At 49.6% G+C, this 13,186-nt stretch overlaps 8 protein-coding genes across 8 annotated transcripts; 2 read left to right on the top strand and 6 right to left on the bottom strand.

Annotated features, from left to right (window-relative positions):
- Positions 1-678: 678 nt before the first annotated feature.
- TRVA0_050S01068 (GNAT family N-acetyltransferase) lies at positions 679-1,344 on the bottom strand (the record flags this gene model as incomplete). Its single annotated transcript, XM_076687125.1, has 1 exon — positions 679-1,344. One exon carries the CDS (start codon positions 1,342-1,344, stop codon positions 679-681), a length of 666 nt encoding a protein of 221 aa, XP_076538685.1.
- Positions 1,345-2,086: 742 nt separating this feature from the next.
- TRVA0_050S01046 (SET domain-containing protein) lies at positions 2,087-3,586 on the bottom strand (the record flags this gene model as incomplete). Its single annotated transcript, XM_076687124.1, has 1 exon — positions 2,087-3,586. One exon carries the CDS (start codon positions 3,584-3,586, stop codon positions 2,087-2,089), a length of 1,500 nt encoding a protein of 499 aa, XP_076538684.1.
- Positions 3,587-4,170: 584 nt separating this feature from the next.
- On the top strand, positions 4,171-5,331 carry IPL1 (aurora family serine/threonine-protein kinase; the record flags this gene model as incomplete). The annotated part of the gene is made up of 1 exon (XM_076687123.1): positions 4,171-5,331. One exon carries the CDS (start codon positions 4,171-4,173, stop codon positions 5,329-5,331), a length of 1,161 nt encoding a protein of 386 aa, XP_076538683.1.
- A 43-nt stretch (positions 5,332-5,374) lies between these two features.
- Positions 5,375-7,357, bottom strand: TRVA0_050S01002 (uncharacterized protein; the record flags this gene model as incomplete). The annotated part of the gene is made up of 1 exon (XM_076687122.1): positions 5,375-7,357. The coding sequence occupies one exon, from the start codon at positions 7,355-7,357 to the stop codon at positions 5,375-5,377; it is 1,983 nt and encodes a 660-aa protein (XP_076538682.1).
- A 262-nt stretch (positions 7,358-7,619) lies between these two features.
- Positions 7,620-8,029, bottom strand: TRVA0_050S00980 (uncharacterized protein; the record flags this gene model as incomplete). Its single annotated transcript, XM_076687121.1, has 2 exons — positions 7,620-7,972; positions 8,017-8,029. 2 exons carry the CDS (start codon positions 8,027-8,029, stop codon positions 7,620-7,622), a joined length of 366 nt encoding a protein of 121 aa, XP_076538681.1.
- A 799-nt stretch (positions 8,030-8,828) lies between these two features.
- On the bottom strand, positions 8,829-10,252 carry TRVA0_050S00958 (uncharacterized protein; the record flags this gene model as incomplete). Its single annotated transcript, XM_076687120.1, has 2 exons — positions 8,829-10,169; positions 10,217-10,252. 2 exons carry the CDS (start codon positions 10,250-10,252, stop codon positions 8,829-8,831), a joined length of 1,377 nt encoding a protein of 458 aa, XP_076538680.1.
- An 84-nt stretch (positions 10,253-10,336) lies between these two features.
- Positions 10,337-11,134, top strand: TRVA0_050S00936 (uncharacterized protein; the record flags this gene model as incomplete). The annotated part of the gene is made up of 1 exon (XM_076687119.1): positions 10,337-11,134. One exon carries the CDS (start codon positions 10,337-10,339, stop codon positions 11,132-11,134), a length of 798 nt encoding a protein of 265 aa, XP_076538679.1.
- A 568-nt stretch (positions 11,135-11,702) lies between these two features.
- OSH7 (OSBP family protein) lies at positions 11,703-13,143 on the bottom strand (the record flags this gene model as incomplete). Its single annotated transcript, XM_076687118.1, has 2 exons — positions 11,703-13,057; positions 13,110-13,143. The coding sequence occupies 2 exons, from the start codon at positions 13,141-13,143 to the stop codon at positions 11,703-11,705; spliced, it is 1,389 nt and encodes a 462-aa protein (XP_076538678.1).
- Between the last annotated feature and the right edge of the window lie 43 nt (positions 13,144-13,186).

Below are 13,186 nucleotides of genomic sequence, written 5' to 3'. Positions count from 1 at the left end.
ATGTCTTACAGAGATCTTCGCATTTTTTCCCTTTTTCCATTTAGTCAGGTGATCGAGACGAACTATGATTGGTGCATGGTTAACTGACTAAGCCAACGCAATCGGGGTACAATGGGAGAAAAAAAAATACATAATCAACACATACTGTACCGCGGTTGGAGACAACGCGGGAACAGCGAGTGTTGTAGCTTCTTTTTTGCGCGCGTGCATAAAATTTGAGACATTTGTGCATGAGCCGCGCAGTTATGCGAATTATATTAATTAAAATCGATTAATATATGCATTGTGTGCGCGAAAAATAGTTGAATTCCCGAATATAGGGGCATTTTATCGACTCTGTTGTGAGAAAATGCGCAATATATGGTACCGTCCTTGGGACGGATTTAACAATTTTTGTGACAGCCGGGCTATGGCTCAATATTCACCCCCAGGATTAGATCATACGGGGATATTCGCATCGATAAGTATAAAGCCACTGTTTACGGTGTTTCAGTTATTTTGAAATTTGAGATCCGACCTCTTATAAGATCTACGATTATTTCCAACCTACAACAGATACGGATCAGCGTGCCACAGCTAATGGTATGGATATAGTGTGGAAAATGTTACAGATGGTTAACAAATATAGTTAAATTTGTCATAACTAGGAACTATGCCCCCGAAATAAATATGCTGACATCATTTTTTAGGTTCACGCTTCATGATCATCATAGGAATTGGTTCATCACTTCGTTTCAGCTCAATTGTCTTGATATATTCGAAGCCAAGCTTCTTGTAGACTGCCAAGTTACCTGGGGTCGTCGCCTCGAGGTAGCACGCAAGACCGTCCTTATCGGCAAGGTCCGTGGCATACTCAATGAGCTTCCTACCGTAACCTTTACCTCGCGCAGAGGGAAGAGTTCCAATGTACACGAGGTACCAACTCTTGTCGTCTCGATCACCCATGCACTCTGCCTTGGTGTCATGCAGCAATGGCAAGAACTCGTCAAAGTATCGCTTCTTGCCCTCCTTGCCCAACGAAAAGTTGAGCCGCCACATGCCAGATCTGATGATGGTCCACCAGTCATCCATGTTCTGGCCCGGCGGCATCCAGCAGCTGATGCCCTCAAAGTCACCTATTGTCAGGACGACGCCCTTCAGGATATGCGCATAAACGATGTACTCGTAAATCTCAATTTCCAGCTTCTTGGCCTGTTCACGAGTGTTACCATCACAGTCAGAGAAATAGCACGAGACTTTGTCGTCTCCGAATGCTTCCGCGAGTACCTGGGCAGCCCGCTTGTACTCGTGGGCTTCTACCTTTCTCACAGTAGTAGTAATGGTCGTCTGAGTAGTTCTGCTCATTATCGGTGGGGAGCTTCCTCTACCGTCGTCCTGCTGGGGTTTATATAATAAGCACGGGGCCATATTTGAGACAGCGAGATCATCGATCAAAGGATGGGCCTCATCTCCACGAAAGGTGTCCTGGGCGGCGGCGGCGGCTATTGTCGCGCCGATGGATGTCGCGATGTCCCACCCCTGAGGCACTCGCAGATGTCGGCTTAATCCGCGTGTCAATTAACGAATCTGGCCAAAATTTATGCCATGCGATTCTCCGAGGAAAATGCTACAACCAGACCCCCCAAAAGTACCCCTTATTGATACTATTTCGAGGGTTTAACGGGGATATTAGTCGTCGGGGCTCATTTGTGGACCTTCCCAATCGGGAAACTTTATGCGTACCTCTGCCCCGCGCTTCGCTTCTGATATCCTTTGCATGCGCGTCATATGCCTCTCGTATCAACCTTCCTTTTCAAAGGCTGCCAGCTTATCTACCCCTACTAAGCGGGGGTATAGGCACTTTGAGATACCCACGTTAATCTGACTCTTTCGGAGATGCTTTCAAAACTCTTGGTGTATTACCTGGGTCTATATTCAAACATACATAAGAACGGTGAGCGGGGTTATTGAGGTGTAGTGCTACTGGCCCACCGCTTGATGCTCTCGTATAGGGCCTAAAACCTGGCACATATATACGGCCCTTCGCACGCATGTCCATAAAAAACTGTACATAATATATGCAAGATCTCCCTCGTTGTATCGGGCATTATAGGACCAAGTGAAACCTCAGTTGGCCCTCTGCGTCATTGAAGTTCTCTCCATAGAGCTCCAAGTTCTTGCTCGCCAGGGCAAAGCTTTCCACCGAAGGAAGCTCCTGCTGGAATAGGTCCGGATGCTCCTCATATAGCCGCTGAACGTCGTTCTCAAAAATATACATATCGCAGGAAAGCGTATCAGATTTTTCAAGTGCTTCAAGCGTAGCTGGTCCGTGTACCGACGGATCTCTCCCCGTAGTACAATAGATGAGCAGAGCTTCGTCCTCCAGCTGCATTTCAACTAGCTCTGCGGCGCTCCCGACATCATAATGGGCAACAATGGCGCTAATAAAGTCCGGATCAGTTTCGGCGAGGGAGGTAAGGTCTACTGCTCGATGCGCGCTGGTTTCAGCTTCAATTAGTCCGTTTAGACTTTCAATAGCCGCGTCAAGGATCTCTGACTGGCCCTGAACATAATAGTAGCGGGACGAGTGTTCTTCGTCATCGGCTGGAGCCAGCTGGGAGCGCTTTCTCTGCAAGGCCCCCAGAAGCGAATTAAGCCCTCGAAGCCGGGTAATTCCTCTCGCATTGGCAGGCATCTCGTTATCGTGAATGTCGGCAGCTACTACGCAGAAAGCAGCAACCAGCGCATCACTGAGCGGGCTCTCTCGTGTAAGGTAGAATACAAGGTCCTTAGGGGGCTCAATAGAGAAATGTGTCTTCATTCCCGCCTCGATGACGGGGAAAATGTTCATGCCTAGTCGCAGCGCGACTCTATCGAATGGATTAGAAGGGATAGCAAACCCGTACCCCATCAACAGCTCTTCATTGCTCTTGGGCCCGTAGTTATTGCAAACCTCACTGCCCTCCTCTACTGCTGCATCCGCGACGAGAGCAAATCCTGCGTCATTAATGTCCCATTTCACAGGCTGTCGAGGTTTGTGGTTCAGCAAGTCTACAACCGGCACGAGCATGGATATGTCTTCAAAGGCAGGGTCAAAGAACCGCGCTGGGAACGCCCTAGATGTGAAAATACCGTGAGCCCACAGATAGTCCTCGAACTCAATGCTGGGGTCTTCCTTGGCAATAACAACATCGTACTCTTCCTGCAGTTGCCCTAGCTTCAAAGACAGATCGGCCGCAATATTCGTGCCTTTGAGTGATTTCATCTCCTCTGCGGAGTAGAACAGTGGGAGCCCCAGCTCTGATCTGGATGGGAGGCACTCGAGGTACGGATGCCATTTGCTCTGCTCGCCGAGCTTGGCCTCCTGCAGTAGCACAAGTTTAACATAAGTCTGCAATTGATTGATATTGGCCCCTGGAAATCGCTCTTTAGCCAAATTGGGGCCGATAAATAATCCTGGAGGGCATGTACACACTATGTCTCCTTGATCCAGTCGCTTTTCAGCCAAAACGCCGTATCCCCACTCCGTTTTGGCAAATTTGACCTTTGCCGACACTTCGGTGCCATGGTCCTTGGCCCAGGCATACAGCCTTTCTAGTTTTTCCATATTGCGACAGGCTATACACTGTACTTGTTTATCACAACACAATCTTATCCCGGTTCGTGATGAGTTTTTGATCTCGGTTCGGTCGCTAATTAAGCGATCATTGTGCGCGCTTCATATATATTATGCCCGAAGACGTAAACGCGCTATGAAGCCCATCTAACCATCATTCAAAGCAGTTTACGTCTAGTAAAGTGTTTTGCTGAGAATTTAAATGAAAGATCTAACAACGATTTGTGGTGTTAAAGCTGGAATATATATCATACTGTAACTGCCAATTCTGCATATTACAGACAATGATTATGGTATGTAACACGAAACTACACTTATTAAAAATGATGGACTTCTGTTACTTGTATATTCCAACATATATTTTTTCTATATCGGTGGTACTGTCATATCGACGTTGAATGTTGAGTGGATTTCCATGGCAATATGCCGGTGGCCCAAACAGGAAAATCGTAAACAAATAATCTTCCCCCTGGTTATACAAACTATTAAATACCCCAAGAAGACAAACACATAAAAAAACCATCACCGATCATACTAACCTAACATTTTAGCATACATTGAATACCCCAGCAATAATGTCGGTCCAGTCTCTGGAGTCGCGAATGTCCAAGGTCTCAATCGCTGAGCCACCGGGACCCAAGAAGCATTCAGCTACTCCGTCTACAGGTAGACACCCGTTGCTCAAGCTGGCACTGCAGAACCAAAACCAAATCCCCCAGTCTCAGCCCAAAGCCAAGACCGTAGTGACCCTCTCAGCACAACAATGGCGAAACTCTCAGGCTAACAATAGCCAGATGCCACCTCCATCGTCCCCAAGACGAACGATCAGAGACTCGTCGGCAGCAGCAGCAAGGAAGTCCTCAACAACTAACACCAGCACTACACAGGGCCATGAGACCAGGAATATCCTTGCAGGAGTTGCCACGCCTCGCCAATACTCGTTGGCAGATTTTGAGATCGGGCGTAAGCTTGGAAAGGGGAAGTTCGGCAAGGTCTACTGCGTCAGAGACAAAGCAACAGGCTACGTCTGCGCTTTGAAGGTCATGGAGAAGAAGGAGCTCATTGAGTACAAAGTGGAGAAGCAGTTCCGACGTGAGGTTGAGATCCAGTCGAACCTGCGTCACCCGAATATTGCACGACTGTTCGGCCACTTCCACGACTCAACGCGAGTCTATTTGCTGATCGAATACGTCGTTCATGGAGAGCTGTTTAAGGTACTACGTACGGAAGGGCGGTTCTCGGAGGCGAAATCGGCCAAGTACATTTCTCAGATGGCCTCCGCTTTGGCATACCTGCATTCTAAACACATTATCCACCGTGATATCAAGCCAGAGAACATTCTGCTGGGGATCGATGGAAACATCAAGATCGCTGACTTTGGATGGTCCGTGCATGCTCCGACTTCTCGTCGAACGACTATGTGCGGTACGCTAGACTACCTGCCCCCTGAGATGGTTGAAGCAAAAGAACACGACTACAAGGTCGACATTTGGTCGTTAGGTGTTCTGACCTACGAGTTCCTCGTAGGTAATCCGCCATTTGAAGAGAGTGGACATGCCGCTACCTACAAGAGGATCTCCAAGGTCGACTTGAAGATCCCTTCTTTCGTGTCTCCCGAAGCCGGCGACTTGATTAAACGACTACTTCAGCATGACCCAGAGAAGCGATACGCCTTAGACCAGATAGATAAGCACCCTTGGATTGTTAAGAACAAGCCGCACTGGGATAATGTATAATTTATTAGTCCATTTGAATAAATATGGGACCCCGATTTTCGTATCAGGTGGTAAATCTAAAGTTATCTTCTTCATCAGAGTCAATGCGCTCATCAAATCTCATGGGCGGTGAGGTAGGACGTCGCTGAGGATTTGGAGTAGGCTCGCGAGGGTCGTCCTCTTCATCTAAGAAATCTTCCATGTTCTCAGAAACGAATAAGTCTTCGCTGGAATCGGAATCATCTGCATTCTGGAGCTGTTCCTTTCTCTTCTGGCGGGGTTTAGTAACACTGAACATCTTTTCAGTGAGAGTCTCAGATTCCTCCAATACCAGGTCGACTTTTCGCGATGCTTTTGGAACTGCCGACTTCTTAAATCCTTTGAAATTGGGCCGCCCCGAGTAATCTCGATTTATGGATTGCTGGTAAGACCCGGCCCTTCGAACCGGCATGGTATCATCAACGACAACAACATCATTATAGTCGTCGACGCTCAAGTTGCTAAAATCAATTTCCTCGGGTTCCTCAGCTTGTCGGGCGCCTGGAGAATTGGTTAGTTCCGGAGGACTATTGTCGTCTTCAAACCCAGCCACGGTCTGGGCAACGGTGTCTGGGTCAAGCGCAGCCCTTACTATGTGCTTTTTAGGCTCAGCTGGGGCTGCGGGAGTTTCAATTCTTGTCTTCTTATGCGCCTCCTCGGGAGATCCTGACCGTTTTCGTTTCGATAACTCTTCAAACGGATCTACTGGCCTTGGACGGGAAAGAGCCTCGAATGGATCCACGGGAGTTGGAGCTCTTCGCGCACGCTTGGACCGGTTTCCCTCTGATTCGGTTTCCGAAGGTTGTGATACTTGGCTCGGTTTGACAATCAAGTCAAACGGATCTACCAATTTGGGCGCATTGCGCGACTGTGTTTGCGAGCTACTAGTGGTTTTCGTCTTGGATTTGCCGGAACCATCACCAGCAGCGGAAGACTGCAAAGAGGAGTTGCCAAAAAAGCTCATGACTGAGGACTGGCGGCGAGTGGCTGTCAATGGTTCCCCCAGCAGATACCTAATATCAGCATAGACAATGACATCTGCAATGGCCTGTGGTTCTCTAATAGCGATATCAAGCTTCTTTGCAACCCCACGCATAATTTCTCCACCGTTTGAGTCACTATTGCCCGGATTAATTATGACCCACGAATCCATGCTGGCTCTTCTATTCTTTTTATTCAGAAACTCAACCGCTGATTCAGCAGTACTATGCTTTGTCGTGTCGAGCATGACAATCTTTCCACCAGCAGCAGTAACAGGGTCTAGGAGCCTCGCTCGAAGACTCGCACTGCCAAACACCAGAGTTATTCCTTCGTAGAGATTTTTGCGCTTCGCATCTGGGAGGAGGGTCTTCTCGGGGACGAACTGCAGCGGATCAGGCATCTCGAAGCAGTCCTCAAGCACATACTTTCCATCGACCTTCTTGGCCACTTCGTCAACATAATCTTTCGTGACAATTGGAATAGCCCGCACCAGCGCACTTAGGGATTTGACACTTTTCAACTTGCCCTGGATCAGGTGGGTCGTTAATGGATGGATCTCATTGATGAGTTTAATGTCCATAGGCTCCACCACTTCCCGGATCTCGTTAGTCAGCCGGTCCAATTCTTCAATCGAGTCCATTCCTGTAGACAGGGTGAACACCACATCCACCCACTCCAAGTACACCTCGATAGGGTTCGTGGATGCAGGAGTGAGGACAAGCCTGATCTTCTCGCGGTTCTTCGCATAAAGTTCGGTGCTCTGATTGCGACCAATCTTGGCCTCTGCCCTATTCCGGTCGTCATAGACGGCCACGCCAGTCTTGGACAGGGCCTCCAGCACAGCATTGGACTTTTGCGCCACGAACCGCCCATGAGGCGGGCCTATCGAGATACGAAAGTGCGCTCTCGATATCTCAGCCGAGATATTCAGCCTGATATCAGCCTCAGTGCCTCTGCCCACGACATACGATTTCCCCGGGCACAGGAACCGCCGTGACGGGCTCACAGCACTCCACAGCACCCACATTTCTTGGAGTATGGGATCAAGAGTGTATGTCGGGAGTACACCACCACACACGACAGTATTTTACTACTGTACATGGCTCCAGTTCGTGATGTGATCCGATAGCCGTATTTTTGACCCAGAACATATTTTATCTCGATTCGTGAATTCTGCTTTTCCGAAAGTGAATCTACGTGTCTGAGTGGTCGTCAATTGTCTACATTTACCATAAAAATATTATACACGTAATAAACGAGAAATAAATAAGTTTGTAGGGGGGCCTGGTCTATCTGTCTGGACTTCGGCTTCGATCCCGCTGCTTGGAGGACCCTGTATATGCGCCCTGACCGGGGGTAGGGCTAACAAATGCGAAATCAACTTCCAGAATTCTCCCCAGGAACTCAGTTCCATTTGCTTCGGCCACTGCGGCTTCCGCCTCGTCCGAGGTAGCGTACTCAATGAAGGCGTAGCCCTTGACGTAGCCAGTCTGGCCGTCCAGGTTCATTCTGATGTTTTTGACGTCACCAAACTCGTAGAAGAAGTCGATAACGTCCTCCTCGCTCACTTCTTCGTGGAGGTTCGTCACGACAATGACCCACCCTTCGATGGACTTGACGGCTGGTGCATCCAACACCGGTTCTATCAAGTTAGTTGTTCTCTGTGTTTATTCTTTTATTGCTTACTGTCCAGTTCCATCGAACTCATTGCGTCTATTTTTCGTGATGTTGGAAGATAATGTCGGTATACGCCGTCGACACTACCAAATACACCCTACATTATCCAGCAGGAATCATGTTTATTCGTAGTTATCTTACTAATACGTTGTAAATAAATCTTAAGAATATGGAGAGTTTGTAAAGCATTTTTATATACATCAAATGCTGGGTTGACTGATTAGCAGGAATATCATCGTAAGTAAAGCAATCTCAGTACCGGTAGTGTAGATATCAGTAGACAGCTTGAGATTTATGGGTTGATTCCATTGAATTAATTTGACTATATATAAGTTAAATCATAGTTTGCGTGTTCAATTGTGACATAATAGTAGGCAATAGCTTATCATTTTTATTGCCGTGGCAGGTTATACCTTACGGGACTAGCTCCTTACTTCATTCATAGGATACACCAGGTCATGCAGCAATGTCACTCAATACAAGTTATGCAATATCCCCGTAAAATCAAACACTTGTATACGGATTGTCGATCTCAATCTATTAGACAGGTTTAACTGAATAAACCAACTCAGATTCAAAACATCCCCTGCTTGGTTTATTCCAATTACACTGGGGAGCTCCCCCCCAGCTCGGCGAGATTGTAGAACTCTGGTAATACCTCCGCGCAGCGGAGCCCCAGGGGGGTTTGGGGGGACTGGTCCCCCCAATTGCACTGGGTTTTGCTACTTGGGGGCCAGCCCCCAAACCCCCATCCTTCGCCAAGGGATTATAGTTAGCTGTAGCACTGCACGAATCAGTTAAAATTACATAGAATGCATTGATTACTCTACACCAATGGTAAGGCCGAATTGAAGACCTGGCTTGGTGCCGTAGCCATTGTGAGCCAGTGGGAAACCGTACGAGACGTCCAGCTGGGCAATAGGGGACCTATAAACAAGACCAACGCCACAGGCGGTAGCCATTGGCGCCGAGAGGACACTGGCCAGCCGGGGGCCAAGTCGGTCACTAGAGTTCCCGTCCCCAGAAACACTCATACCACCATTGAAGAAAAGCTTGTACCGCAGGTTACCATCAAGATTGACCTGCCGTGGCAGCTTGCCAAACAGAGCCAAAGAAGCAGAGTAGAACCCGTTGCCACCAATAGAGTCCTGACAATCCTTTGGACCCAACTGCCCGCTGCCATAGCCCAAAACGTCCCTGCTGGTGAGATAAAATCGGTCGACGATAGAAGACTTGCCGCCAATGGCACCAATATTAGCCGTGGCATTGAATATCAGCCGGTCCTTAACAGGGTCAAGCGTCTTCCACAGGTCAAATCCGCTCGCGATCTTGGCAAAAGAGGCATCACTCTGAACACCAAGAGCTTTACTGAGGAGCGGAATAGCAAGTTCAGCCTGGGAGTAAGCCTTGATACCCTGAGTAGGGAAGTTTCCACCACTTCGCGTGTCAACCTGAGTCGATACAGCTACACTGGTTTTGGCCGATTCGCCGGAATCGAGTCGCACAGCATCACTAGCACTGTCCTTGAGGTCGTGCACATCCCGAGTACTGGTAATAAGCTCCGCCTTACTGTTCCAGACGTCACTGTTCTTGTACAAAACCCTAGCAACGGCATTGCGCACCGTCTGAGTGTGAGAGGCCCACGGAACAAGCCGAGAGGTCCAGCTACCTTCAAACTCGGCAGAAAGCTTGTCACACCCATTGACAGGAGCCCGGAAGCTCGTCGCAATGGCTTGGTTGAGCGGATCTCCTCCCGACATTCTAACTTCTACAAATTCGGCTCCGCCGAGCACATTGTTCGAGCTCAGAGCCAGGGTGCCGCCTACAAACTCGTCGGTCGTGGTCGTCACAACCTTGAGACCTCCCTTACCGGCCGGGGTTACCGAGAATAGCACGTCGAGCTCCAAAGGCCGGGTTCCGCTCGAGTCGTCGAGCTCAAATGGCGTCGCTAGGTCGAGCTGGCATCGCACTGTGTCGAAGATGCCGAGGGATCGCAGCCGCTGACCGGCGGCATCCAATTGCTCCACTGCGGCCTTGAGGTTCGACGTCTCCTGGGCCAGAAGAGGCTCGATCTGGGTCCGCACGAACGAGTCCCGGGCATTGACTGCACCTTCGACCGTCACCTGGTGGATATTAACGGGCCGAGTCGTGTTTCTGTCGAGCTATATACGATTAGCCGCCAAATCATTTAAAAATATTGGGTACTTGCCAGCTCCTCGACTTCATATCGCGACTTTGATTCCATTTCTACTGTCTTGAAGAGGGTTGATGATCTCGGAGACTGATGATTTGGGACCATCTATTGGCTGTCCGGGATTAACTGAACCAGATGGGCGTGGTGGGAGAGATCGCGCAGTATTTTGCAGACCCGCGGCTTAAGGCTATAGAGCTGCTTCCACCCGGCTATACCGGGCTTGTGTTTGCTGAAGAGGAAGGAGTCCTGGGCATCTCGCAGAAGCTGCTTAAGCGGACCTATGCCGAGATACGGCCCGACTACGAGCGGCTCATACACCGCGAGGACTTGAGAGAATTAGAGGGGCTTAGCCTGATTGCGGTGATAGAGACGACAGAGAATTTGCATGCTGTGAACACGCGAAAAAGGCTGGTTGAAGAAGGGTTGGTGACGGTGGAGTACGAGTTGCATTTACTGGACGTCTTGTTCAGTTCCCCGCTTAAGAAGCATACCAAATCGCCAATGCTGTGGCAACATAGACGGTGGCTGTTGAGCGAAATGGGCGGAGTTGTTGACATGGACAGGGAGATGGCCATTGTATACCGGGCTGGTGAATTGCATCCGAGGAATTACTACTCTTGGGCCTATGCGCGGTGGCTTATTGAATTAACCAGCATTGGGGATGAATTCGTTGAGAAAGTAAGGCATATGGCGCATAGGAATGTCAGCGATATATCAATGTGGGCGTTTTACATGGATATATTGGTAAAGGGGCACGTATCAGCCGTTGAGAAGGCGGTAGAGTCTGCTTTGGAGTTGGATAGGCTGGCTCCTGGGCACGAAACGGTTGGTATATTTTTGAGAACACTAATTGCTCGCTACGAGCTGACTCAATTTGTACCTGAATTATCGAAGCGAGATCAGAAGTGGGTCCATATGCGACTCGCTCAATGATCCTCCATCCGAAGACCAATCTATCCTAACCGTGAAGCAAGTCGCTAAGATCAGTTGACATAAGTACATCTCAGGAAAATATATGGGAAGTGATATTTATGACTATGGGTATAATAAATCCTAACAAAAAGTACCCTCGACTCGAACTTTTGGGTCTGGGATGGAACCCCAGGTACAGGGAACGGATATATGGGCAGCAGTGGTGATGGTTACAGGACATATGGAAGAATAGTGCTGACTGTTAAACAGACGAGAAAACTTATTGTTGCAGAAATAGTTATTTATTGGTCAATTAAGGACAATTGGTTAGGGAACAGCTCCTCAGGTACGGGGTAGGGGAGGTATAGTGAAGTTACTAGAGAGGATCTATTGGCGCAAAGAGTTGCGGATAGCTGATTAATTGAGGGCAGCTTGTTAGCTTTGATTATCAAGAAATAGCTGGTAGGAGGGGGGGTTTGGGGGTGCAACCCCCAACTACGGGGTCTGGGGTGGAACCCCAGGTATACACGGTACGGATATATAGGAGGGATAATAAATAGATTGAATAAGCAAGGTTAGTTTTTATTAGTTAAGCAGCAGCGTCTACAAACTCGTCATCGTCGTCGTCGTCATCATCGGGGTTGTTATTAGTATCCTGTTTATCGCTGTGCGGCAGAGACTCTTGCAGCTGCGACATGTCCATCTTATCGCTGTCCTTCTTGAACGCCGGGATCTCAAACTGGTCGTGGAACTTGGAGCCCGGTAGGATGGGGGCAATCGACAGGATCTGCTCGACCTGCTTCTCTGGGGAGGCCTTGGGGTCAATGTCCTTGTACAGCTCAAACTCCAGCGGCAGCGACACGCGCTTGAACATCTTTGGGTGGAACTCGACCCCTTCCTCCTCTCTCTGGCGCGTCTGGCGGCGCTGGCGCTCCTCAATGGCGTACTTCTCGTCGGTCGCCGTGTTGTGGTCACGCTTAGTCAATGCATCCGTCACTTTCTTCCACAGGCGCCGCGACTCGTACTCGCCCTGCTCGTCAACGGGCCGCACGGTGGGCGGCGTGGGCCTGGCGTGCTGTGTGTTGAACAACTCTGTCTTGACGCCTGTCGCCGTGTCTTTAATCTCCATTACCTCGTTCCACTTGCCCGAGATCTCAAACAGCACCTTGCCCGTCGATTGCTGTCGAATCTCGCCGGCAATGGCGTTGTAAGTGCCCGAAATGAACCCTTTCGTCTTGAACTCAATGTCGGCGATCAAATCATTGCCCGGACACTTTACGTACGAATGGTCGCCCAATTCGTACTTCATAGTGCCAATGAGAATACCACGAGCATACATGTTGGGCTGGGTCAGCTCGTATGTCTCGATCTCGCCGTTCTTGTCTTCCAGGTCCAAAAACTTGAGGTACGCTATACCCTCCATGATGGACGCTGCGGAATTACCCAGGAACCTGGACTTCGGCACCAGAGTACCGTCTACGCGGATGTGATTCTCAGGAGACATATAGAAGTAGGACGACTTGGGCGGGTGGTGCGAGGTCTGCTCCGCCAGGTAGAACGCCTGCGTGCCGTTAGGCAGGTCCCAGTAGCACGAAAAATGCTCGCCCAGCACCGGGTTGAGCGGCTTCTTGACCGCCTTGGGCGTGATGTGCCACCCGGCCAGATACCACCTGACTACGTCTACGAATCGCAGCACCGGGTTGGTCTCGGCGTGGGCTTCAAGCAGCAGTTCCGGGTGCTGCAGCTGGTTGGTGATCCGCTCCAGCATCGACTTGCGCTCCAGGATGAAGGTAGGAAGCGTGATGCGGCTCAGATCGCTGCCCATGCGCAATTGATTGATGATGCCCAGGATGATGTTCTGCCCTTCAGAGTCGACTTCATCGACATTGTCCAAATCGTCGCTGGTGGTGGGCTCCGCCGCCGGTTTGGGCGACTCGGACTTGGCTACGTACCAATTGTCAGCTTTCCCATTCTTTTCGGTCCTCATGTAACATACCTTTCCCCTTCAAAATGCTCTGGAACGACGGCATTGGCTTGTCGGCAGCGGGCGGTTTGGTACCTTTGGGGGTCCAT

The sequence above is a fragment of the Trichomonascus vanleenenianus genome (genome assembly GCF_965637985.1).
Source record: "Trichomonascus vanleenenianus strain CLIB 3782 genome assembly, contig: TRVA0_050S, whole genome shotgun sequence".
NCBI lineage: Eukaryota > Fungi > Ascomycota > Dipodascomycetes > Dipodascales > Trichomonascaceae > Blastobotrys > Blastobotrys vanleenenianus.
The sequence above is the reverse complement of the archived record's forward strand: the minus strand, read 5'-3'. Positions and strand labels throughout refer to the sequence as shown.